This window comes from Saccopteryx leptura, chromosome 1 (assembly GCF_036850995.1).
Source record: "Saccopteryx leptura isolate mSacLep1 chromosome 1, mSacLep1_pri_phased_curated, whole genome shotgun sequence".
Lineage (NCBI taxonomy): Eukaryota > Metazoa > Chordata > Mammalia > Chiroptera > Emballonuridae > Saccopteryx > Saccopteryx leptura.
In genome coordinates this window covers 58,694,786-58,720,162 of record NC_089503.1, presented here as the reverse complement: position 1 = coordinate 58,720,162, position 25,377 = coordinate 58,694,786, and the positions used below count along the sequence as shown (strand labels likewise).

The 25,377-nt window shown below is 42.5% G+C and overlaps 2 protein-coding genes across 5 annotated transcripts in view; one reads left to right on the top strand and one right to left on the bottom strand.

Moving 5' to 3' along the window:
- Positions 1-16,189, bottom strand: part of MRPL48 (mitochondrial ribosomal protein L48) — a 358,297-nt gene extending 342,108 nt beyond the window's left edge. Inside the window, exon 1 of the mRNA XM_066368441.1 lies at positions 16,088-16,189. Within this exon, the coding sequence (XP_066224538.1) occupies positions 16,088-16,174 (87 nt within the window). The 5' untranslated portion in view covers positions 16,175-16,189. The remainder of the gene's footprint in view (positions 1-16,087) is intronic.
- The window catches only part of FAM168A (family with sequence similarity 168 member A), a 208,123-nt gene that overhangs the window by 102,417 nt on the left and 80,329 nt on the right, over positions 1-25,377 (top strand). The window lies entirely within an intron of this gene.

Genomic DNA, 25,377 nt, shown 5'->3' with positions numbered 1-25,377 from the left:
GAAAAAACCGTGGTTTGTTTCACTTATTTATGCATTCACTGGTTGATTCTTATATGTGCCCTGGCCTCGGATTGAACCTGCAATCTCAGTGTGTGAGGATGATGCTCTAGCCAACTGAGATACTTAGCCAGGGTCTATTTTTTTTTGTTTATTTGTTTTCCTTGCCCAAAAAAACACATCAAAAAAGATATTGCTAAAACTGATGTGAAAGAGTTTACTGCCTATGTTTTCTCTAGGATTTTTAAGTTTTCAGGTCTTACATGTAAGTCTTTAATCCATTTTGAGTTTATTCTTGTATGTGGTGTAAGAAAGTAGTCTAGTTTCTTTCTTTCTTTCTTTCTTTCTTTCTTTCTTTCTTTCTTTCTTTCTTTCTTTCTTTCTTTCTTTCTTTCTTTCTTTCTTTTTTTGTATTTTTCTGAAGTGAGAAGCAGACAGATGCCTGCATGCTCCTGACCAGGATCCACCCGGCAAGCCCACTAGAGGGCGATGCTCTTCCCATCTGGGGTGTTGCTCTGTAGCAACTGGAGCTATTCTAGCATCTGAGGTGGAGGCCATGGAGCCATCCTCAGCGCCCAGGCCAACTTTGCTCCAATGAAGCCTTGGCTGCAGGAGGTGAAGAGAGAGATAGGGAGAAGCAAATGGGCGCTTCTCCCATGTGCCCTGGCCGGGAATTGAACCTGGGACTTCCACACGCCAGGCTGATGCTCTACCGCTGAGCCAAACGGCTAGGGCTCATTTTTTTTTTTTTTGTATGTTATTAGTCCAGTTTTCCCAATATCATTTATTGAAGAGACTGTCTTGACCCCGTTGTATATTCTTGCCTTCTTTGTCATGTAGTAATTGAATGGCACATAGGCACAGGTTTATTTTTGGCGCTCTCTTCTGTTTCATTGATCTTTGTGTCTGTTTTTACGCCAGTACCATGTTATTTTTGTTTGCTTGTTTGTTTAGAGATAAAGGAAGTTGGGAGAGGGAGAGAAACAGTGATTGTTGTCCCACTTATTTATGCATTCATTGGTCAGTTCTTGCATGTGCCTCACCAGGGATTGAACCTGCATTGTGACTATGCTGTAACCAACTGAACTGGGCAGCCAGGGTCCATACTGTTTTGATTGCTGTAGCCTTGTAACATAGCTTGATATCAGGGATTGTGATGCCTCCAGCTTTGTTCTTTTTTCTCAAGAGTGTTTTGGCTACTCAGGATCTTTTGTGGTTTCATATAAATTTTAGGATTATTTGTTCTCGTTCTATGAAAAACGTCATTGGTATTTTGATAGGGATTGCATTGAATCCGTAGATTACTTTGGTTAGTATAGACATTTTAATGATGTTGATTCTCTCTATTCATGAAAACAGTATAATCTTTAATTTATTTGTATCTTCAGTTTCATTCTTCAGTGTCATATACTTTCCTAAGTATAACTCCTTTATCTCCTCGGTTAAATTTCTTTCTAGGTAGTCTCTTTTTGATGCAGTTGTAAATGAGATTTCTTTTTTTTTATTTCTCTGGTAGTTTGTTATAGGTGTATAAAAATGCAACCTATTTCTTTTTTTTTCTTTTTTTCTGAAGCTGGAAACGGGGAAAGACAGTCAGACAGACTCCCGCATGCGCTGGACCAGGATCCACCCGGCACGCCCACCAGGGGCGATGCTCTGCCCCTCCGGGGCTTCGCTCTGCCTCGACCAGAGCCACTCTAGCGCCTGGGGCAGAGGCCAAGGAGCCATCCCCAGCGCCCGGGCCATCTTTTCTCCAATGGAGCCTTGGCTGTGGGAAGGGAAGAGAGAGACAGAGAGGAAGGAGGGGGCGGGGGTGGAGAAGCAAATGAGCGCTTCTCCTATGTGTCCTGGCTGGGAATCAAACCCGGGTTCCCCGCACGCCAGGCTGACGCTCTACTGCTGAGCCAACCGGCCAGGGCCTGCAACCTATTTCTGATATTATTTTGTATCCTACTATTTTCCTGAATTAATTTATTAGTTCTAATAGTTTTTTGGTGGAATCTTTAGGGTCAGTTGTAGGACATTTCTATCATCCTAGGAAGTTTAGTCTAGACAGTGCTTTTCTAGTGCCTCTGGGGACACAGGCAAGGGAGCAAATAGAGTGAGGTCTGAAATGGAACAAGTAGTGAGAATGGAGAAATAGAGAGGGATGGTGTAGTGCCGGTGGCCGAAGCCAGGCAGGTTCACATGGGATTCGAGAGGACAGTAGAAAAGCTGAGGAACCGGAAAGGGTTGGGTCATTCAGTTTAATCAAGTCTCACAAGGGCAGGCAAGCACACAGGCAGGAGAAACTGCCTCTCAGGCAAACAAACAGCAACATGGCCCCTCACAGTGGTTGTCAGGCACTCCACGCATCCGTCATTTCCCTGAGCACAAGCACCCCACAGCCTTACATAGGTCATACACACGTGATGCAGCCACACACTCACACACCAATCAGGCAGAGTGCTTGTAGCCAGTAGCTCTGTGAGCAAGCCTAACACAGCTGCCCCACAGATGGGCTCATGGAGGGCTTTGGATGCCAAAAAGTTTGTACTTTATTTTGAATCCAGTGGCTTCTGAATTTGGCCATATATCAGAATACCTGGAAAGCCTTTAATATTCTGATTCCTCTGTGGTCTGATTTAGTAGTTTTGGTATGTGTGTGAGTGTGTGTGTGTGTGTGTGTGAGTGTGTGTGTGTGTGTGTGTGTGTAAAACATATAACATAAACTTTGCTGTCTTAACCATTTTTAAGAGTGCAGCGCATTCGTGTTAACTGTATGCACCTTGTGTGACAGACCTCTGGTACTTTTCCTCTTGCAAAACTGGAACGACTCATTAAACAACTCCTCCTCCTTCCCCCAATAGCCTCTGGCAACCACCATTCTACTTTCTGTTTCTAAGTTTTTTGCCTTTTTGTGACTGGTTTATTCACTTAGCATAATGCCCTCAAGGTTTATTCATGTTGTAGCATGTGACAGAATTTTCTTCTTAAGGCTTATAATGTTATATTGTATATACACACTACATTTTCTTTATCCATTCTTCTTTTGAAGGACATATAGATTTCTTACACCTGTTGGTCATTGTGAATAATGTTGCAGAGAACATGGGTGTGCAAACATCTCTTTGAGATCCTATTTTTAATTCTTTTGACTCTCGACCTAGAAGTGGGATTGCTGGATTATATAGTAATTCAATTTTTAATTTTTTGAGGAACTTCTATACAGGTATTGATCGATTTATGACCTATGACCATTCGACTTTATGACCACAATCGCTAGCCACGACTGCTCTGCGTCTGGCAGCGCAAGCGCTGCCCAGCTCGGCATACGACAGTGCTGGCCAATAAAATGTTTCATACATGTTTATATATTTTGATATGTTTTGCAATTGGGAAAATGTTTCTTATGGTATTTTTTACACCTGTATTTTGTATTTTTGTAGCACCTGTATTTTGTAATTTTGTATATTTTGCAAATATTAAACCAGTTGTACTGGTAATGCAGTGTTTTACTTAAACCTGACAAATGTAAAAATAAGAAACAAAATGGTGTAGAGATGATACAAATGGCATAAAATGAACAAAGAAAATGATAATATATAGCAATAATGCGAGAAAATTATGATAAAATATGACTTAAAGATTTTTATAACATCATTTCACAGTACTATACATACAGCCTACTCAACTTATGACCAAATCGTGTTACGACCAGTCTGTTGGAACCAATCGTGGTCATAAGTCGAGCACTAGCTGTATTGTTTTCCATGGCTTCTGCATCATATCCTTACCAACACTTGTTATTATTTTTTCTTTTCTGAGAGGATAGTGGCCATTCTAACAGATGTGAGGTGGTATCTCATTGTGGTTTTAATTTGCATTTCCTTGCTAATTAGTGATATTGAACACCTTCAAGTTTTTTGCCCATTTTTCAGTTGAATTCTTTGTAAGACTGTGTTTTAAATAAGTACCCTGGTGATTCTGATGGATGATGGTGGTGGGTGGGCCAGCAGCTGTGATGGAGAAGGAGGAAATGTGGATCACTCAAGCTGTATTATTCTCTACTGGAGGTTATTCTTGACATCAACACACTGTCTTCAGTTTGATTATTTTGTAATGTCTGTACCTTTTTTTTTTTTTACAGCGACAAAGAGAGAGTCAGAGAGAGGGATAGATAGGGACAGACAGGAACGGAGAGAGATGAGAAGCATCAATCATCAGTTTTATTTAAAAATTTTATTTATTTATTTATTTTTTACAGAGACAGAGAGTGAGTCAGAGAGAGGGATAGACAGGGACAGACAGACAGGAATGGAGAGAGATGAGAATCATTAATCATTAGTTTTTCATTGCGCGTTGCAACACCTTAGTTGTTCATTGATTGCTTTCTCACATGTGCCTTGACCGTGGGCCTTCAGCAGACCGAGTGACCCCTTGCTGGAGCCAGCGACCTTGGGTCCAAGCTGGTGAGCTTTTGCTCAAACCAGATGAGCCCGCACTCAAGCTGGCGACCTCAGGGTCTCGAACCTGGGTTCTCTGCATCCCAGTCCGATGCTCTATCCACTGCGCCACTGCCTGGTCAGGCAATCATCAGTTTTTCATTGCGACACCTTAATTGTTCATTGATTGCTTTCTCATATGTGCCTTGACCATGGGACTACAATTGACCGATTAACCCCTTACTCGAGCCAGTGACCTTGGGCTCAAGCTGGTGAGCTTTTTTGCTCAAACCAGATGAGCCCACGCTCAAGCTGGTGACCTTGGGGTCTCAAACCTGGGTCTCTCACATCCCAATCCAATGCTCTATCCACTGCGCCACCACCTGGTCAGGCTGTACCATTAAATCTTTTTTTTTTTTTTTCTGAAGCTGGAAACGAGGAGAGACAGACAGACTCCCGCATGCGCCCGACCGGGATCCACCTGGCACGCCCACCAGGGGCTACACTCTGCCCACCCGGGGGCGATGCTCTGCCCCTCCAGGACCAGAGCCACTCCAGCGCCTGGGGCAGAGGCCAAGGAGCCATCCCCAGTGCCCGGGCCACTTTGCTCCAATGGAGCCTTGGCTGCGGGAGGGGAAGAGAGAGACAGAGAGGAAGGAGGGGGGGGGTGGAGAAGCAAATGGGCACTTCTCCTATGTGCCCTGGCCGGGAATCGAACCCGGGTCCCCCGCACGCCATGCCGATGCTCTACCGCTGAGCCAACCGACCAGGGCCTGTACCATTAAATCTTTAATTAGACTTCCCTGGGAGTCTTCACTGTGTCCTAAAATTACCCTCTTTTCCACTTCTTGATAGCTTAGTGTCTCTAATACAATCTCTTTCCTTTTCATCAAGAGTGCTTTCTTAATGTTGGTGCTGCTGGGCAGGAATCTAACTCTCCATTGCTCTCATCCTCCATATTTTTTCAGGTTTTTTTTTTTTTTTCAGTTTAATCTCAATAAAACTTCCTGATTCTGTAGCTCAGAGCACTCTGAGGTCTTTGCGTCAAGTAAGGGTGATTATCCGAGGTTATTCTAAGCCCTTCTGAGACAAAGGACTCTGATACTTAGAGTCTCAACTGTTTGTTATGCAGCAGTTCCTGATTTGGTCTTCGACCTCTCCTTGCAAGGGCCCAGCAGTCTTTGAACTGACCAGTAAGCAGAGATTGCTTGTGCTTTGGGTAGAAAAGCAGCTTCATTGCCTACTTTCTGCCTGGGAGTCTGGAAGACAGAAGTTCGGTCCTAGATCTCTTACTAACTTGCTCTATGACTTTCATCACTTAGTCTCTGTTGCAAAATGAAAGACTTGAATTCAATGATTTTTTTAAATTGTTCTCAGGTGAGAAGCAGGGAGGCAGAGAGACAGACTCCCGCATGCGCCTGACTGGGATCTACCCGGCATGCCCACCAGGGAGCGATACTCTGCCCATTTGGGGTGTTGCTCTGCTGCAACCAGAGCCAGAGCCATTCTAGCACCTGAGGTGGAGGCCGTGGAGCCATCCTCAGCACCTGAGCCAACTCTGCTCCAATGGAGCCTTGGCTGCGGGAGGGGAAGAGAGAGACAGAAAGGAGAGGGGGAAGGGTGGAGAAGCAGATGGGCGCTTCTCCTGTGTGCCCTGCCCGGAAATTGAACCCTGGACTTCTCCACACCAGGCCAACACTCAACCACTGAGCAAACCAGCCAGGGCTCAATGATTTTTGAGGTCCTACCAAGCTCTAACATTCTGTGGTTCATTTCAATTAAGCAAACTTTGTACTTGTGTGCTTGGCTTTGTATTATCCAGTGGGGAACTCCATAGATTAACAGGCTAGCCTCTTTCGGAGAGCTCATACTCAGCCCAGGAGGGAAGCAGTCAAATGAACAGCTAGGTCTAACTTGATGCATGTGTAGAATGGGACTGTTGCCAAGTGTGTTTGGAACAAAGGTCAATGATTAAGTTCTAGCTGAAAGACTCTGTGAAGCTTCATGTAGGAGGGAGTGTTTGAGCCTTTGGCCCATCTTCACCTTTGTTGTTTTTCCTTCTCCTCACCCCCTTGAGTCCCCAAGCCCATTTCCTTCTTAAACTCTGCCACAGTTCTCATGGTAAATTGTGCTCTCCTTAAAACAAAACAAAACAAGCAAACAAACAACCCCCCCTAAAAACACATACACAAAGTCACAGAAATCCTTTCTTCCCTTCTCCAAACTCCTGTGATAGTTGTACAGGTTACCGATAAAATTTCTTTAGCTATTATTGTCTTGCCTTTCTTTTATTATTTGGAACTATGAGTTCAAGCTGCTGCTTTCATTTTGTCTGCCACCAGGATTTTAAACGCTGAGTGTTGGGCTCATTTTTCCTACTACACTATGGGCTCCTTTGGGAAAACAGCTGTGTTAGGCTTGCTTACTTGTACTTTGCCTGATTAATGTATGAGCACGTGACAGCACCACATATGTATAGTCTGTGTAAGGCTATGTGTGCTTGTGCTCAGCTCGGATTGTGGATTCCCTACCCACCACTGTGAGGGGCCATTTTGCTGTTTATTTGCCTGAGAAGTTTTCCCCTGTTGGTTTGCTTGTTCGCCGTTGTGAGACTCTGTTAAACAGGAATGGCCCAACACTTTCTGGCTCTGCAGTTCCTCTACCATCTGCCTGAACCCAGTGTGGACCTGCCTGGCCTCGCCCACCAGCATTACAGCTCCATAAGGGCAAACAATATGTATATCTTATTCTCTTGTCATCAGTACCTCTTCTAAGTGATTCACAAAACAAATAACCTACTTTACAGTGTCATTAATGAAAGGCATAAACTGTGGGCTGAACAAAAACAGGAGGCCAGTGTGTTCCAAAAGGAAAATTTATTTTAAAAACGCCTGGGTGCAGGCGGGCTGAGACCAGCAAAGGGTGTCAGCCCTGAAGGAGGGATGGGACAAGGGTTATATGGATTCATCAAAGGGTTTTGGGAAAAGGCAGCTGCAAGATAACTTCTTCTGTTTGTGGTTGGGAGTGGCACCACAGCTCCTCAAAATTGTCTACATCCTAATCCAGTCATCCCTTATCAGCATCCAGCTGCAAGGGAGGCCTGAGCAGGATTACTGAGTAGACAGTCCTTTTTCCTCCTTCAGGCTTTTGCATTGTTCTTAAGAAAGATGGTGACTGCTTGACCTGTAGTGGCGCAGTGGGTAAAGTGTTGACCTAGAATGCTGAGGTCGCTGGTTCAAAACCCTAGACTTGCCTAGTTAAGGCACATATGGGAGTTGATGCTTTCTGCTCCTCCCCACCCTCTGTGTACTTTCTCTAAAATGAATAAATAAAATTTAAAAAAAGGTGGCTGAGTAGCCATTTTATCTATCAATTAAATGTAGGTTTATTTTAAACCAAGTTTCTTTATTCATATAGATGTCATATTTGCTTATTTATTCAGGATGTGCTGTTTATGTTGTTCAGTGATTAATTTTTAATGTGTAACAATTTTGTCAATCTCGATCCTTCTTTTTTGCCTTAATCATTTACTTGGCTCTAAAAAGTATGGTGAACATTATGACTGAATGCCCTGGCCACTTAGCTCAGTTGATTAGCGTCATCCCAATATGCCAAGGTTGGGGGTTTGATCCCTGGTGGGGCAAAGAACAAGAATCAATGAATGTATAAGTAAGTGGAACAACAAATCATTGTTTCTCTCTCCCTTCCTTTCTTTTTTTTTTCTCTCCCTTCCTTTCTTGACCTTCTTCCCTCTCTCCCCCTCCCTCCTTCCCTTCTCTCTCTAAAATGAAAGGAGAAGCCCTGGCTGGGCAGCTAAGTTGATTGGAGAGTCATCCCACTATGCCAAAGTTGTGGGTTCTATCTTTGGTCAGGACACATACAAGAAGCAACCAACAAATGTATAAATGGAAAGAAAACAGATCAATGTTTCTTTCTCTTTTCCTCTCTCTAAAATCAATAAATAAAAATAAAATAATAAAAATAATAATACAAAGAAAAGAACACTACCTTGGAGTCAGAGATATTAGGGTTAAAGTTTGGGCAAATTGCTTCTTTTCTTTGAGGCTTATTTCAGCCCTGATTCCCCACTGGGTTGTTAAATAACTATAGAAATGCTTTGGAAAGTCAAAAATTGGTCTTTTTCTTTCTTTGACTTTAACAAACATTCCCAAAGTACATCTATGTGCTAAGTCCTATGCTAGAGAACTTGAAGGAAGAATCAGATATGACCTTTTGCCTTCCAAAGACTTTGCATGCTAGTTGGGCAGGCAGACAGGTATGAACACAAAAGAATCAAGGCAATGAACAAAGGAGGTGGTTAGGGTAAAGAATTGGTGAAAATGCTTGAATGTGGTACTTATGTTGCATTGATCCAGATGAAAATGATGGTGGCTTGGATTGTGGTGGAAATGAGAGTGGTTAGAATTGATTTTAAAGGTAGAAAACCAAAAATTTTGCTGTTGGACTAGTTGTAAGGTATTAGAAAAAGGGAATTCAAGACTGACACCTGAATTTTTTCCTGTGAAGTTGAAAGGATGGAGTTGCCATTAACTGAACTGGGAAAGACTTCAGAAAAAACAGATTTCAGGGTATGAATGAGTAAATATAAAATACAGATGGTATTTAGAGCCAGGCCTGTGGTGACGCGGTAGATAGAGCATCAACCTGGAATGCTGAGATCACTAGCTCAAAGGTTGAAAATCCTGGACTTGCCTGGTCAAGAAACATATGACAAGCAAGCAATGAACAACTAAAGGGAGGCAACTGAATTGATACTTCTTGCTCTCCCCTCCTTTCTCTGTAAAATTAATGAATAAAATCTTTAAATTACATATATGTATGTATGTATGTATGTAGATAGTATTTAGAGTCATGAGGTTAGACAAGGTGACCTTGAGAGTGCTTGGAGATAGAAAAGAGAAGAGGCCCAAGACACATAGGTCACACAAACTGAGAACGAGCTGTCAGAATGAGGAGGGGAAATAAAACAAAACAAAAATCCAACAAATCTCAGTGAGTGTAGTGTCTGGAAGCCAAGGCAAGAAAGTGTTTAGATTGACCTGTGGTGGTACAGTGAATAAAGCGTCAACCTGGAATACTGAGGGCACTGGTTTGAAACCCCGGCTTGCCTAGTCAAGGTGCATACGAGAAGTAACTACTATGAATTGATGCTTCCCATTCCTCCCCCCATCTTTTCTCTCTCTTAAAAAAAAAAAAAAGGCCCTGGCCAGTTGGCTCAGTGGTAGAGCGTCGACCTGGCGTGTGGAAGTCCTGGGTTCGATTCTTGGCCAGGGCACACAGGAGAAGCGCCCAATTGCTTCTCCACCCTTCCCCCCTCCTTTCTCTCTATTTCTCTCTTCCTCTCCTGCAGCCAAGGCTCCATTGGAGCAAAGGTGGCCCAGATGCTGAGGATGGCTCCATGGCCTCCGCCTCAGGTGCTAGAATGGCTCCAGTTGCAGTGGAGCAATGCCCTATATGGACTGAGCATCAGAGGAGAGGAGGTCAGGCAACTAATAGGGCAGTATGTTGTAATCATTATTTATATAGTTATTGAAATTACCAAGAATTATGGCAAGAATGGTATTGAAGAGAGTAACAGTTTGCTAGGAACCACAATCTTTAAAGCGTAAAAGAATGACTGGGGGAAGTAAATGGCTACAAGGAAGGATGATGTCAGATTCAAAGCTGGATGTTTGTATGCAGGAGGGTCCTGAAGCAACAGTGGGGTTCAAGTAGTGTAGATGGGAAGTGGGAGAAAACCGCTCCCTATTTGAGAAGGCTGCAGAGGAAACATTTCACTTAGAGCAAGAAGCAGGTGGGAGATGGGGAACAGTCACAGAAGAGGTTGAAGATACCTATACTCCTCAAGTGGTATTTATTTTCTTTTAAACCAGTGCTACAAAGTACTGTGTAATGATATAAAATGCTTTGTGAGGATTATAAGAGTTAAGAGAAAAGAGTTCATCATGGGCCAGACTGTTCACTTCCCCCCTTGATAAAATGGGAACAATAAGTAGTGCCTACTTCAATAAGGTCGTTGTGGAAAATGGAGTAATAGATATGTAAAGCTCTAAGAAATTTGCCTGGCTTATAGTAAGCATTACACAAATTTAGGTAATAATAATATTCAGGGAGGACATCCTAGAGAAGGGGTGCATGGAGTTAGGTTCTCTAGACCCTGGCTCTTTGTCTCTATGTAGTACATGGGTGTCTTTGACTTCACGTTTCCCTTCTTTGCTAACTCCAAGGTCCTATTAAGGGCATGTATTTATTTATTTACTTATTTGGTGACAGAGAGAGAGAGACAGAAAGAGGGGCAAATAGGGACAGATTTGTTGCGGCACCTTAGTTGTTCATTGATTGCTTTCTCATATGTGCCTTGACAAGAGGGAGTGCCTTCCAGCAGAGCAAGTAACCCCTTGCTCAAGCCAGCAACCTTGGGCTCAAGCCAGAGACCTTGACTTCAAGCCAGCGACATTTGGGCTCAAGCCAGGGACCATGGGGTCATATCTATGTTCCCATGCTCAAGCCAGTAAGCTGTGCTCAAACCGGATGAGCCTGCGCTTAAGCTGGCGACATCAGGGTTTCGAACCTGGGTCCTCTGCATTCTAGTCTGACACTCTATCCACTGTACCACCGCCTGGTCAGGCTGTATTTATTTTTATATCCATAATGCTAGGACTAGGCCTGGTAGAATATAAAATTCAGTGAAGGACAGGGCCCCGTGAAGGTTTTTTGACTAAAGGGAGGGGGAGGAAGCAAGCAAGCATCTTGGGAGCCAAGCAAGCTTGCTTTAGTGACTGAGAAGGCTCTAAAGACATGTTTTCTGAGAGCCCTGCTGGGCTTTGAATTTTATCTGACAACGAATTCTACCATGCTATTATTCTTCCTCCATGTTTCATCATTTCTTACTTTCTTACTGCCTTATATCCTTTCTGGACTACTTCTGCCAACTTGAAAGCAAATAAACAAAATGGGTGGTGAGTAGTTAGTTCACAGTAGTTATCCTCTCTCAGGTCAGTATTTCCAGGTGCTCATTGGACATCTTTCCCTCTGCTTGTTCAAAAATGAATGCTATCTTTCAGTGTTCACTCTTGAAACCCTTTTCCATCATCACACCCTGCATACAGTTTCTAAATCCTATCAGTTCTGATGCCAAAGTATTTCTTATGTTCTTTATTTCTTCTCTATTTGAGCTCTTCTGTGTCAGACCTTCTGTTTCTCTTCCACAGCCCAGTCTACATCCTCCTATGAAATATTGTACAAAGATATGATTGCTGGTGTGTTGCTTCAATCTTTCATGGCTTTCTGTTCATCTTCACAGCAGTTCTTTAGATTAAATGGTAGTATTTTCATTTTATAGATGAGGAGATAAATGCTTTCCTGTAGCAGATAGGCTCAAGGTGATTAATGCTGCTGTTACTCTTTTGAGGCTCTCTAATTACCCTTGTGGAACCTTAGATGTGAAATGAGGATAGTCCAAAGTCCTGGATGTCCCTATGGACACTGTAAGACTGGACCTTTGAAAACCACATGTGATGAAGACGTGTTCCCAGATGAAATACTGATAAAGCCACCATTTGTTAAGTATGTGTATGTGTTCTGGCAAGACATATATTGTCTCGGCCTGACCTGTGGTGGCGCAGTGGATAAAGCGTTGACCTGGAAATGCTGAGGTTGCCGGTTCGAAACCCTGGGCTTGCCTGGTCAAGGCACAGATGGGAGTTGATGCTTCCAGCTCCTCCCCCCCTTCTCTCTCTCTGTCTCTCCCTCTCCTCTCTAAAATGAATAAATAAATAAATAATTTTTAAAAAAAAAGACATATATTGTCTCATTTAATCCTCCCAACAGTTGAGGATATAGTTCGCACCAGTATTTCCACTATTCAGAAAAGGAAACTGAAATTAGGTAAGCCTCACAGTTGCTGTGACCTAAAAAACTGTTCTTAACCATTATATGAAGTTGCTGGACAGCACTCTGCATATGTTGCTTCGTCAATAAAGGAGATGACTTTGTGTGCTGTAAACTTGATGTTGAGAATTTCCAATCCAGTGGCTTCTGGGTCTGCTTCAGAGAACTAACATGTTCTGGTAGAACACTTTGACTCAGTGGGTCCTTCAATAAATGCCTATGTTTCTTTATATTCCTGAAGTGTCCTATATCTAATGACAGATTTAAAATGCCAGTCAAGACTTATGACCAGCAAAAGTAGAGAGAGGGCTTTACTGGGACTGCATTGTCATAGAGGCGATCTGTTCATTTGTCTGTCTTTCCATATAATTGTTTGTTCATCTGTTCATCCAGAGAATGGAATCAAGGTGATACCGTGGAAAGCTTCCAGTCTAAACTCAGGAGACCTGGGTTTTGTTCAGGGCCTTGTTTATGATCCTGACTCACCATGTATTTCTGAGGTAGTCCTTTTCCTTCTCTGTGCCTCAGTTTTCTAAACAAAAATAAATAAAGCTGTTGGTTGCCGTGACCATAAACCTCTTCCAATTAGCTCTCCGCAACTAGATGTGATAGGTAATATGGCAGTTGTACTTCTGAAAAGAAACACCAGTATTTTTATATTGTATCACCTTACAGGCCTTATCTAGGAATATAAAATCTTGTTATAAAGTCAGCTTATATATTTACATTGCAAATCTAGCCTCTCATAAGTAACCATTAAAGAGGGGTATGAGGATTGGTGATTTACAGTTTTTCTAGAAATGCTGGATCACTGTTTCTTGTAGCTTGGGATGTGATAGCAAGTCCACGTGCAGCAATCCATTTCAGTAAATTATAAACTTTGCTTCAGAGGTGTGTGATATTTCAGGCCATTGTGTTGTGTGGTTGTGAAACTGATATGTGGTCAATTTATTAAGCAAATAGTTTCCAAGCACACACTGTGTTCCTGACATTGTGCTAAGTGTGTTAGGATTAAAACTATGATCAAGACAAATCTCTGCTCTTGTGGGCTTTATGGTTGGGAGTGTGAAATACTTATAGTATACTGTGGTATGGGTAGCATTTAATTGAGCCTTGGAAAGACGAGTAGGAATTATGCAGACTAAGAAATAGGGAAGATGATGGAGAACCCCCAGATGATGGAGAAAGGTGGCATTTCAGGCAAAGAGAACAGCATGTATAAAGACAGATGAGAGTATGGCATGTTCGGGGGAATTCAAAGTTCAAATCGCTGGATTGTAAAGTGTGAAGGCAGGGAAATGCTATTTTGAAATTATGGCCATTTTAGTGTCACAGCTGGATCGTGAAACATAATGTCATGGAAAGGACACCGGACTTTGGATCTGAAGCCCTATATTTTAGTCTCTGGCTTTCCAGTAACCATCTATGGCAGCGGTTCTCAACCTGTGGGTCGCGACCCCGGTGGGGGTCAAACGACCAAAACACAGGGGTCGCCTAAAGCAGGGGTCCCCAAACTACGGCCCGCGGGCCACATGCGGCCCCCTGAGGCCATTTATCCGGCCCGCGCTGCACTTCCAGAAGGGGCACCTCTTTCATTGGTGGTCAATAAAAGGAGCACATTGACCATCTCATTAGCCAAAAGCAGGCCCATAGTTCCCATTGAAATACTGGTCAGTTTCTTGATTTAAATTTACTTGTTTTTTATTTTAACTTGTATTTGTTCCCGTTTTGTTTTTTTACTTTAAAATAAGATTTTGTTTTTTTACTTTAAAATAAAATCCCTGTGCAGTGTGCATGGGGATTTGTTCATAGTTTTTTTTATAGTCCAGTCCTCCAACGGTCTGAGGGACAGTGAACTGGCCCCCTGTGTGAAAAGTTTGGGGACCCCTGGCTTAAAGCCATCCGACCCCCGCCGAGGTTGCGACCCACAGGTTGAGAACCGCTGATCTATGGGATCTTGAACAATTTATATAACCTCTCTGATTATATTTCTTTTTCTTTTTCTTTTCTTTTTTTTTTGTATTTTTCTGAAGCTGGAAACGGGGAGAGACAGTCAGACAGACTCCCGCATGCACCCGACCGGGATCCACCCGGCACGCCCACGAGGGGGCGACGCTCTGTCCACCAGGGGGCGATGCTCTGCCCCTCCGGGGCGTCGCTCTGTCGCGACCAGAGCCACTCTAGCGCCTGGGGCAGAGGCCAAGGAGCCAGCTCCCGGGCCATCTTTGCTCCAATGGAGCCTCTGCTGCAGGAGGGGAGGAGAGAGACAGAGAGGAAGGAGAGAGGGAGGGGTGGAGAAGCAGATGGGCACTTCTCCTGTGTGCCCTGGCCGGGAATCGAACCCGGGACTTCTGCACGCCAGGCCGACGCTCTACCACTGAGCCAGCCGGCCAGGGCCTGATTATATTTCTTTATCTGCAAAATAATATTTGTTATCTCATGCACCTTATAAACTATAAAAGTACCACATTATGGAAGCTTTCTTTGACCCTTCTGCTAAGCAAATGGCATCTTCTCTGTTTCAAGCACTTTGTTTTAATATAGTAATTATAGTCATACTTATACATAGCTGTTTCCCTACTAAAAAATAAGGGCAAAAAAAAAAAAAAAGACACATAATATAAGTCCCAAGTACTTGTGAGGTTTAATGAATACAGGTGCTCCTCAACTTATGTTGTACATCGAGTTCAAAATATCATAACTTGAAAATGCATTTAATACACCTAACCCACTAAACATTATAGCTTAGCCTAGTCAGTTTCTACTGAATGTGTATTGCTTTCACACCATCATGAAGTCTAAAAATTGTTAAATCAAACCATCCTAAGTCGGGGACTCTGTAATTGGATTCTATATTAAGGGAGAAATTTGCTCTTAAAAACCCTTGAGAAGAAATTTTGTATTATTTGCAAGCAGTTTTGTTGTGATTTTGACCAACAAAAAGCCATTAATTAAAGGTATTTCAATGGGCTGAATGCTAGTGGATGGAATGTGACATTTTGCAGATGAGCACCTCATTTACAGGCAGGCACAAGAGATGGTTGTTGAGCTTTGGCATGAAAAGATCTTTCTGTTAACTGGAAGCCTTTTTGATGTTGAGATCCTCTTGGCAGATTCCTAGAAATCAGAGTTCTTGTTCATTTCATCTTTAAATTGAAACATTTTCTGAGATGAAATGATATACAGAACTGTAAAATGCAGAAATCCAATGTGCAGTCTGATTATATTTGGCAGACAGTATAAAAAAGTAGACATCTATAAAAATTGAGCTTGCATATCAGACTGATAGAATTAAGGAAAAAACTCCATTTAAACAGAGTTCTCTTTGTTTTGTTTGGCAAGAAGTTAATGTGATATTAAGCTGTTGAATTCCAAGAAAATCTTTCCTTTTATTTACCCATTAATTAATTAATTCAGCTAGTCAACAAATGTTTACTGAGTATGCTGCTCATGCCCTTTTCTAGAAATGCAGTGATGAATAAAAGATATGGTCCCTTTATCTCATGATGCTTAAAATGTAGGAGGAAGAAAAGAATTGGGCAAGAAAATTAGAGCTGCAATGAATATTTATAACAGGGAGGTTCAGAGAGCTCTGAGATCATAAGATAACCTATAGCCATGCCCAGACTGGCCTTTGAGATCCTTCATAAGAGCTGAGTGGACGTAATTCAGAAGTGGGGACAGGATGATAATATCCTTGACATGTTTTCCCTCAGATTTCATGCTCTAGCCTTTAAGAACTACTCAAGCCTGACCTGTGGTGGCACAGTGGATAAAGCGTCGACCTGGAAAATGCTGAGGTCGCCGGTTCGAAACCCTGGGCTTGCCTGGTCAAGGCACATATGGGAGTTGATGCTTCCAGCTCCTCCCCCCTTCTCTCTCTCTGTCTCTCCCTCTCCTCTCTAAAATGAATAAATAAATTAAAAAAAAACTTTTAAAAAAAGAACTACTCAATATTCTCTGAATGTGCCTTGCTCTCTCATGGTACAAGTGTCACGAATGGCCTTTCCTTCCCCTTCTCCCTCTGTAGAATTCCTGTCATCCTTCAAAACAGATCAAGTGACACATTCTTTTGAAATCTTCTATACCTCTCCCCTTCCCAATTGAATAGAATTAGGTTCAACTACATAAAACAGAAATCTAAAATAACAATGGCTTAAAAATATAGAGGTAGGCCTGACCAGGTGGTGGCGCAGTGGATAAAGCGTTGGACTGGGATGCAGAGGACCCAGGTTCGAGACTCCAAGGTCGCCAGCTTGAGCGCGGGCTCATCTGGTTTGAGCAAAAAGCCCACCAGCTTGAACCCAAGGTCGCTGGCTCCAGCAAGGGGCTACTCGGTTTGCTGAAGGCCCGCGGTCAAGGCACATGTGAGAAAGCAATCAATGAACAACTAAGGTGTTGTAACGCGCAATGAAAAACTAATGATTGATGCTTCTCATCTCTCTCTGTTCCTGTCTGTCTGTCCCTGTCTATCCCTCTCTCTGACTCACTCTCTCTGTCAAAAAAAAATAAAAATAAATAAAAAATTAAAAAAAAAATATAGAGGTAGGAGCTGGCCTGTGGTGGCTCAGTGGTTAAAGCATTGACCTGGAGTGCTGAGGTTGCCAGTTCAAACTCTGAGCTTGCCTGGTCAAGGCACATGCAAGAAGCAGCTACTACAAGTTGATGCTTCCCGCTCCTCCCATCCACTTCTCTCTCTTTCTCTCTCTCTCTCCTCTTTCTAAAATCAATAAATCTAAACAGTTTTTAAAAAGATTAAAAAATACATAGAAATATGTAGCCCAGAGCTGAAATGGTTGTTGTACAAAATCAAGGGTCCCTTCTGCTACCCTGTGTTTGAGACTTCCATTCTCAGTTCATGGAAAGGAAGGATAATAAGGAAGGATACTTTATCTTAATTCTAGATAGCAGGAACGAATAAAAGGAGGAGTGGTGCCATCCCCAGCTAGCACTGTTCTCTGTAAGCAACTTTTAAGCAGAAGTCCTACACTGTATTTTATACTGCTTACAAAAATTAGGGGATATTTTATAGCTTCAAACTCATTTTTGAAATGTATCTAATTGAACAGAAATAATCACATAACCACACCTAATTGCAAGAGAGATTGAGAAATGGAATCCTTTAACTCAGGGGTCGGGAATCTTTTTGGCTGAGAGAGCCATGAATGTCACATATTTTAAAATGTAATTCCGTGAGAGCCATACAATATGTTTAACACTAAATACAAGTAAATGTGTGCATTTTATGTAAGACCAACACTTTTAAAGTACAATAAGTCTCTGAATTCTTTTTAATAACGTTGTTATGTTGTTGCTAACCAATGATGAATAAAGTACTTCTTACCATTAATGCGACTTCTGGTGCTGCATGGTTTTGCTGATGGCTTTGTAGTCTGGTTGATAATGTGGTGAGGTTAAGCTTCATGCAGGCGTTGAGATTTCCATCTGTTAAATGTGATCATAGGTTGGTCTTAACGTTCTTTAGATGTGGGAAAGACTGCTCACATGCATACGTAGAGCCAGACATTGTTAGTACAGCAATACTCACACACTGCAGTGTGTGGTATGTGACGGGAAGCACGTTCCAAATTTTGACAATCGTCTGTTCCGCAGGTTGAAGTTTTTTCATTTCTCCCCACTTGTGTTTACTTGCCAACTCTGCTTGATGTTGTGCAGATCTTTCCAAATCTTTATTTAGTGACTTGAACTTATTCACCCACATGTCTGAGGCCTTCAGGTCAGCAGCTTGTAGCTCAAAATCTCTGACGGAGACACTGGGATGTAACTCAGGTCGCACTGTCCACTGCACACTCGTGTGGATGGGTGATGAACTTAAAAAGATGAGTGTGCTCACGAAATTCTCTAAAGCACGCTTTGAATGACTGCAAGAGATTAGATGTGAAGCCCGCTAGCTGCTGGAGATCAAGATGTTGAGCAGGGTCACTTGCTGTGCATGCATCTTTAAACTCTCCCAGTTTTTCAAAGTGCAATAAAAGACCTGTTTCAATGTCTGCGATGAAGAGTTCCAGCTTGTTTTCAAATGCAAACACTGCTGTTGAAGGGATAAGACTGTATTTCCAACGCCTTGCATTTTCACATTGAGTTAGTTCAGATGTTCAGTCATGTCCACGAGATAGTAGAACTTCAGGAGCCACTCAGTGTTAGCTAACTCAGGATGCTCAACGTTTTTCATCTCAAGAAAAGTCCGGATTTTGCTCAGACAAGCCGTGAAACGGCTGAGCACCTTCCCTCTTGACAACGAACGCACATTGCTGTGCAGAAGCAGACCAGGATAATTATTCCCAACTTCATCCAGCAATGTTTTAAACCGGCAATTGTTTAAAGCTCGGGCAACAATAAAGTTGACCACCTGAATGACCAGCGACATCACCTCACCAAGCTGCTAACCTCACATCTGAGCACAAAGCGCCTCCTGATGTAGGATGCAGTGAAAACTTAGGATGGGTCTCTTTTCATATTCATGAAGAAGCACTACGAATCCTCTGTTTTTCCCCACCATGCACGGAGCACCATCAGTACACACCGAGATAAGTTTATCCATCGGTAGATTTTTTTCTTTAGTGAACTCAGTGAAAGACTTGAATAAATCCTCCCCTCTTGTTGTCTCTTTCATAGGCAAAACAGCAAGACTTTCCTCACGTGGTGTGTCACTGTCAGCATACCTTGCAATCACACTGAACTGGGATAAATGGCTTAAGTCTGTTGACTCATCTAAAGCGAGAGAAAAGAATGGTGCTTTGCATTTATGTCCTTCACTTGTGTTGCCTCAATTTGATTTGCCATCATGATGGTACGATCATGAACAGTTCTTGCTAACAGAGGCATGCCTTTTATTCATTTGATTACCTTGTCTTTATCCGAAAAGTCGTTAAAAAGTTCATTGGCAACATCAAGCATAAATGTTTTGGCATACTCTACATCTGTGAATGGCTTTTCGTTTCTCACAACTGCTAATGCACCAGCAAAGCTAGCCGAATTCCAGTCACCTTGTTGGGTCCAAACACGGAGTTGCTGCTGACTAGCTTGCACTCTGCACAATAACTCTTGACAAACTTTCTTCCTCCTGTCCCCCCTGGATATTTTGATGCAAATGTAGTATGGCGTGTGTCAAAGTGCCACTTTATATTTGACTGTTTCATCGATGCAATTTTATCATTGCATATTAGACACACTACAGAACCTGCTCTCTCCACAAAGGCGAATTCCTCTGTCCATTCCTGCTGAAAGTTCGATACTCTTCTTTTTTTCTTTTAGCCATCTTCTTCGTCAAAAGGGTTTCTGCAATTAGCTAGCTGACTACTTGATTAAAAGGAGGGAAGTTTACTTTCTGACCCCACAACGACCCATGTACATTATGCATTATCCAATAAAAATTTGGTGTTGTCCCGGAGGACAGCTGTGATTGGCTCTAGCCATCTGCAACCATGAACATGAGCGGTAGGAAATGAATGGATTGTAATACATGAGAATGTTTTATACTTTTAATGTTATTATTATTTTTTATTAAAGATTTGTCTGCGAACCAGATGCAGCCATCAAAAGAACCACATCTGGCTAGCGAGCCATAGGTTCCTGACTCCTGCTTTAACTAAACATACTGCCACCTAGTGGCGACTGCCCACTGCGTGCTTTTGTTAGTTGCATTTCTTTAAATTCTATTAGTCAGTATGGTAACAGTACTATATTGCTTCTAATTGTCAGCTTCCAAGTCTGTTTCCCTTATATAAATACCCTAGAAACAGAAATTGTATACTGTTATCTCTGAATCTATAACACTTTGTAGAGAGCCTAGCACAGAGGGCTATCAGTTCATGTGTAATAAATGAGGATGTCAAACTAAATGATTTAATTCCTTTTAGCTTATTAAAATGTGTAACTAGCCTTACCTGTGGTGGTACAGTGGATAAAACATCGAACTGGAATGCTGAGGTCCCTGGTTTGAAACCCTTGGCTTCCCCAGTCAAGGTGCATACGAGAAGCAACTACTATGAGTTAATGTTTCTGTCTCCTCCCCTCTGGCTCGCTCTCTCTCTCTCCCCCCCCCCTTCTCCACCCTCTCTTTCCTCTCTCTAAAAAAATCAATAAGTAAAATCTTTTAAAAAAATGTTGGCTCAGTGGATAGAACATCTGCCTAGCGTGCGGGTGTCCCAGGTTTGATCCCTGATTAGGGCACACAGGAGAAGTGACCATCTGCTTTTCTTCCCTTCCCTCTCCTCCTCTCTCTCTCTTCCCCTCTTGCAGCCAGTGGTTTGATTGGTTCAACATTGGCCCTGGGTGCTGAGGATAGCTCAGTTGATTCAAACATCAGCCCCAGACAGGGGAGGCCAGGTAGATCACACTTGGGGTACATATAGGAGTCTCTATCTCCCCTCCTCTCACTTAAAAAAAGTATAACTATTAAATCACAGAGTTGTATTTTTTTTTAATTTATTTATTTTTATTTAGATAGTTAAATTTATCAGGGTGACATTGGTCAACTAGAGTACGTAGGTTTAGAGAAAATATCTCTACATCATTTGGACAGTTGATTATGTTGTATACCTATCACCCAAAGTCAAATCATCCTCCGTCAAATTATATTTGTTTCTCTTTATGCCCCTCACTCTCCCCCACTTCCCTTCCCCTCCCCCTGGTAACCACTGAACTCTTATCTATGTCCATAAGTCTCAGTTTTGTGTCCCACCTATGTATAGAATCATACAGTTCTTAGCTTTTTCTGATTTACTTATTTCACTCAGTATAATGTTATCAAGGTCCATCCATGTTGTCGTAAATGATACTATGTTATCATTTCTTATGGCTGAGTAGTATTCCATAGTATATATGTACCACATCTTTTTTTTTTTTTTTTTTGTATTTTTCTGAAGCTGGAAACGGGGAGAGACAGTCAGACAGACTCCCGCATGCGCCTGACCGGGATCCACCCGGCACGCCCACCAGGGGCGACGCTCTGCCCACCAGGGGGCGATGCTCTGCCCCTCTGGAGCGTCTCTCTGCCACGACCAGAGCCACTCTAGCGCCTGGGGCAGAGGCCACAGAGCCATCCCCAGCGCCCGGGCCATCTTTGCTCCAATGGAGCCTTGGCTGCGGGAGGGGAAGAGAGAGACAGAGAGGAAGGAGGGGGGGGTGGAGAAGCAAATGGATGCTTCTCCTATGTGCCCTGGCCGGGAATCGAACCCGGGTCCCCCGCATGCCAGGCTGACGCTCTACCGCTGAGCCAACCGGCCAGGGCCTGTACCACATCTTCTTTATCCAATCCTCTATTGAAAGGCATTTCGGTGGTTTCCATGTCTTGGCCACCGTGAACAATGCTGTGATGAACATGGGGTGCATGTGTCTTTACATTCCAATGTTTTTTAGTTTTGGGGGTATATATCCAGCAGAGGGGTTGCTGGGTCATATGGTAGTTCTATTCTTAATTTTTTGAGGAACCACCATACTTTCTTCCATAATGGTTGTCAACGTTGTATTTTTAACAGCTTTTTAAACACAATTTATATATGATAAAGTTTACTCTTTAATATACAACTCTGGTTTTTATTAAATTTAAAGAATTGTACAACTGTCACCAAATTTAGTTTTAAACCATTTTTATTACACCAAAGAATTCTCTTGCTCCTGTCTGCTGTTAAGCCCCCTTCCTACTCCAAGTTCTTGATGATGGAATATCTACTGTCTGTCTTTATAGATTTGCCTCTTCTGAACATTTCTTATAAATTGAATCATTTGTGATTTTTTTGCTTTGGCTTCTTTCACTTAGCATAATATTTTCGAGGTTAACTCATGTTATAACATGTACTATGGTTTGCTCCTTTTTTGTTGCTGATATTGTTGATATTTTCATAAAGTCTTTTTTTTTTTTTTTTTTTTTCATTTTTCTGAAGCTGGAAACAGGGAGAGACAGTCAGACAGACTCCCGCATGCGCCCGACCGGGATCCACCCGGCACGCCCACCATGGGGCGACGCTCTGCCCACCAGGGGGCGATGCTCTGCCCATCCTGGGCGTCGCCATATTGCGACCAGAGCCACTCTAGCGCCTGAGGCAGAGGCCACAGAGCCATCCCCAGCGCCCGGGCCATCTTTGCTCCAATGGAGCCTTGGCTGCGGGAGGGGAAGAGAGAGACAGAGAGGAAAGCGCGGCTGAGGGGTGGAGAAGCAAATGGGCGCTTCTCCTATGTGCCCCGGCCAGGAATCGAACCCGGGTCCTCCGCACGCTAGGCCGACGCTCTACTGCTGAGCCAACCGGCCAGGGCCTTCATAAAGTCTTTTATTTTGCCCACATGTGCATATGAGGAGAGATAGAAAGATAGAGAAAGACAGACAGGAAGGGAGAGAGATGAGAAGCATCAACTTATAGTTGTGGCACTTTTAGTTCATTGATTGCTTCTCATCTGTGCCTTGACCAGGGGTCTCCAGCAGAGCCAGTGAACCTTTGCTCAAGCCAGTGATGTTGGGCTCAATCCTGTGATTCCAAGCTCTCAGTTGTTACTTGTATGGGAATGTCTTTATTTTTTGTCTATATATATATATATTTTTTTTTTTTTTGCATTTTTCTGAAGCTGGAAACAGGGAGAGACAGACAGACTCCCGCATGCGCCCGACCGGGATCCACCCGGCACGCCCACCATGGGGCGACGCTCTGCCCACCAGGGGGCGATGCTCTGCCCATCCTGGGCGTCGCCATGTTGCGACCAGAGCCACTCTAGCGCCTGAAGCAGAGGCCACAGAGCCATCCCCAGCTCCCGGGCCATCTTTGCTCCAATGGAGCCTTGGCTGCGGGAGGGAAAGAGAGAGACAGAGAGGAAGGTGCGGCAGAGGGGTGGAGAAGCAGATGGGCGCTTCTCCTGTGTGCCCTGGCCGGGAATCGAACCCGGGTCCTCCGCACGCTAGGCCGACGCTCTACTGCTGAGCCAACCGGCCAGGGCCTATTTTTGTCTTTAATTTTAAACCATAGTTTTTGTTGGGGTTAGAAATTTTGGCTGACAATTTTTTTTTTCTTCAGTATATTTTACATATCATTCCACTGCCTCTGGCCTCCATTATTTCTGATGACAGGTGAGCTGTTAATTTTAACCTGTTTGTTATTCCTTTTATGTGATAAATTGTTTACTCGTGTTACTTTTCAAAATTTCTCTTTGGCTTTCAACAGTTTATTTTTGTGTTTAGGCAACTTGGAGTTCATTGTCTATCTTGGATGTGTAGTTTAATACATATTTGTTTTTTAAAATCAAACTTGGGAAGCTTTTGGTCATTATGTCTTCAAATATTTTTTTCTGCCTATTTCTTTATTTATTCTTTTTCCTCTTTCTGGAACTCCCATTACTGTATGTTAGTTTACTCACAGGTTTCTGACTCTGTTTATGTTTGTTTGTTTCTTTCATTTTTTTCTTTTTGTTTTTCAGATTGCATAATCTGTATTGATCTATCTTCAAGTTGGATGATTTTTGTACCAACTCAAATTTGTTATTGAGTCCCTCTTGAATGTTTTATTTTAGAAAAAAAAAAGATTTTCATTTTCATCTTTATATAATTTCTATTTATTGCTATTCTTTATTTGGTGAGTCATTGTTACCATACTTTCATATAATTCTTTTTATTGATTTGAGAGAGACAGAGAATCATCAGTTTGTTTTTCCACTTTTTTTTTTAAAGACTATTCATTTTAGAGAGGAGAGAGTAGAGAGAGAGCGAAAAGGGGGGAGGAGCAAGAAGTTATCAACTCCCATGTGTGCCTTGACCAGGCAAGCCCAGGGTTTTGAACTGGTGACCTTAGCATTCCAGGCCAACGCTTTATCCACTGCGCCACCACAGGTCAGGCTGTTGTTTCACTTCTTTATGCATTCGTTGGTTGATTCTTGTATGTGCCCTGACTAGGGATCAAACCTGTAACCTTAGTGTATCAGGATGATGCTCTAACCAACTGAGCTACTTGGCCAGTATGCATATAATTCTTTAAATCTGGTTTCCTTTAGTTTTTTTAAATATTATTTATAATAGCTGCTTTGAAATATTTATCTGCTGATTCTAACATGTGGGCCTCCTTAGAGATAATATCTATAGTCTCCTTTTCCCCCCCTGCTAAATGGGTCATGCTTCACTGTCACTTTGCATGGGACATGATTTTGCTGTTGAAAGCTACATATTTTAAATAATATATTATAGCAACTCTTGATTCAGATTCTTTCTGCACTAGGGGCGGTGGGGTGTTGCTGCCTTTTCTTATTTACTTAGTGACTTGCTTAGACTAACTATAGAGTCTGTCTCCTTTGCAGCATGAGACTTCTCATCTCTGGTCCTTTTTTCTTTTTTAAACCATACATATTTATTGAGTTATTTAACATGCAAGTAGTTTATCCCTTTGAGTAGTGAGTTTTTTTCATGCTCACTGACCCCTGGGATTGAGGGTTTTTTTCCAAAAAATGAAATTAGTTCCAGTTCCAGTTTTATTAACTTAAAATCATGTTTGTTTGATAACCAATTTATGGAAACAAGAAGAACACACATTTACTGCTCCAGCTCAAATTTTAAAGACATACATGTACAATTGTACTCTGGATGATCAAGAGGCACGAGGACGTACATGAACGTTCATACTACTCAAAGGGTTATTCTGGTCATATTTTAAAATTACTATTTTAATTGTTAAACCTGGCTTCCTAAAGGCCACTCTTGGGTAAACATGCATTCGTGATCAGTCAGTCATTGACTTAAACCCTAGGCCAGGAAATCTTCCACCCTTTGTTGATAGATCTATTTGTCCTTTGAGGGGCACATTCAAAGTTCAGGCAATTTGCAGTTCTTCTCCTGCCTTTACTTTCAGTGCGTTCAAGGCCTTACATTCATTTAGGCTTAGTAAATAGCTAGGACCTTCTCAAGTTTCTCCTTAGCAAGTGTGAAGCCTTACAGACTACCAGGTCTTATCAAGACCTGCTGTTTTGTTCCCAGAGCTCCCTTTTGAATTTCGGTTTATCACAGGTCTTTTGCCTGCCACAACTAGTGTTATGGCTTTAGGGTAGCTGCTGT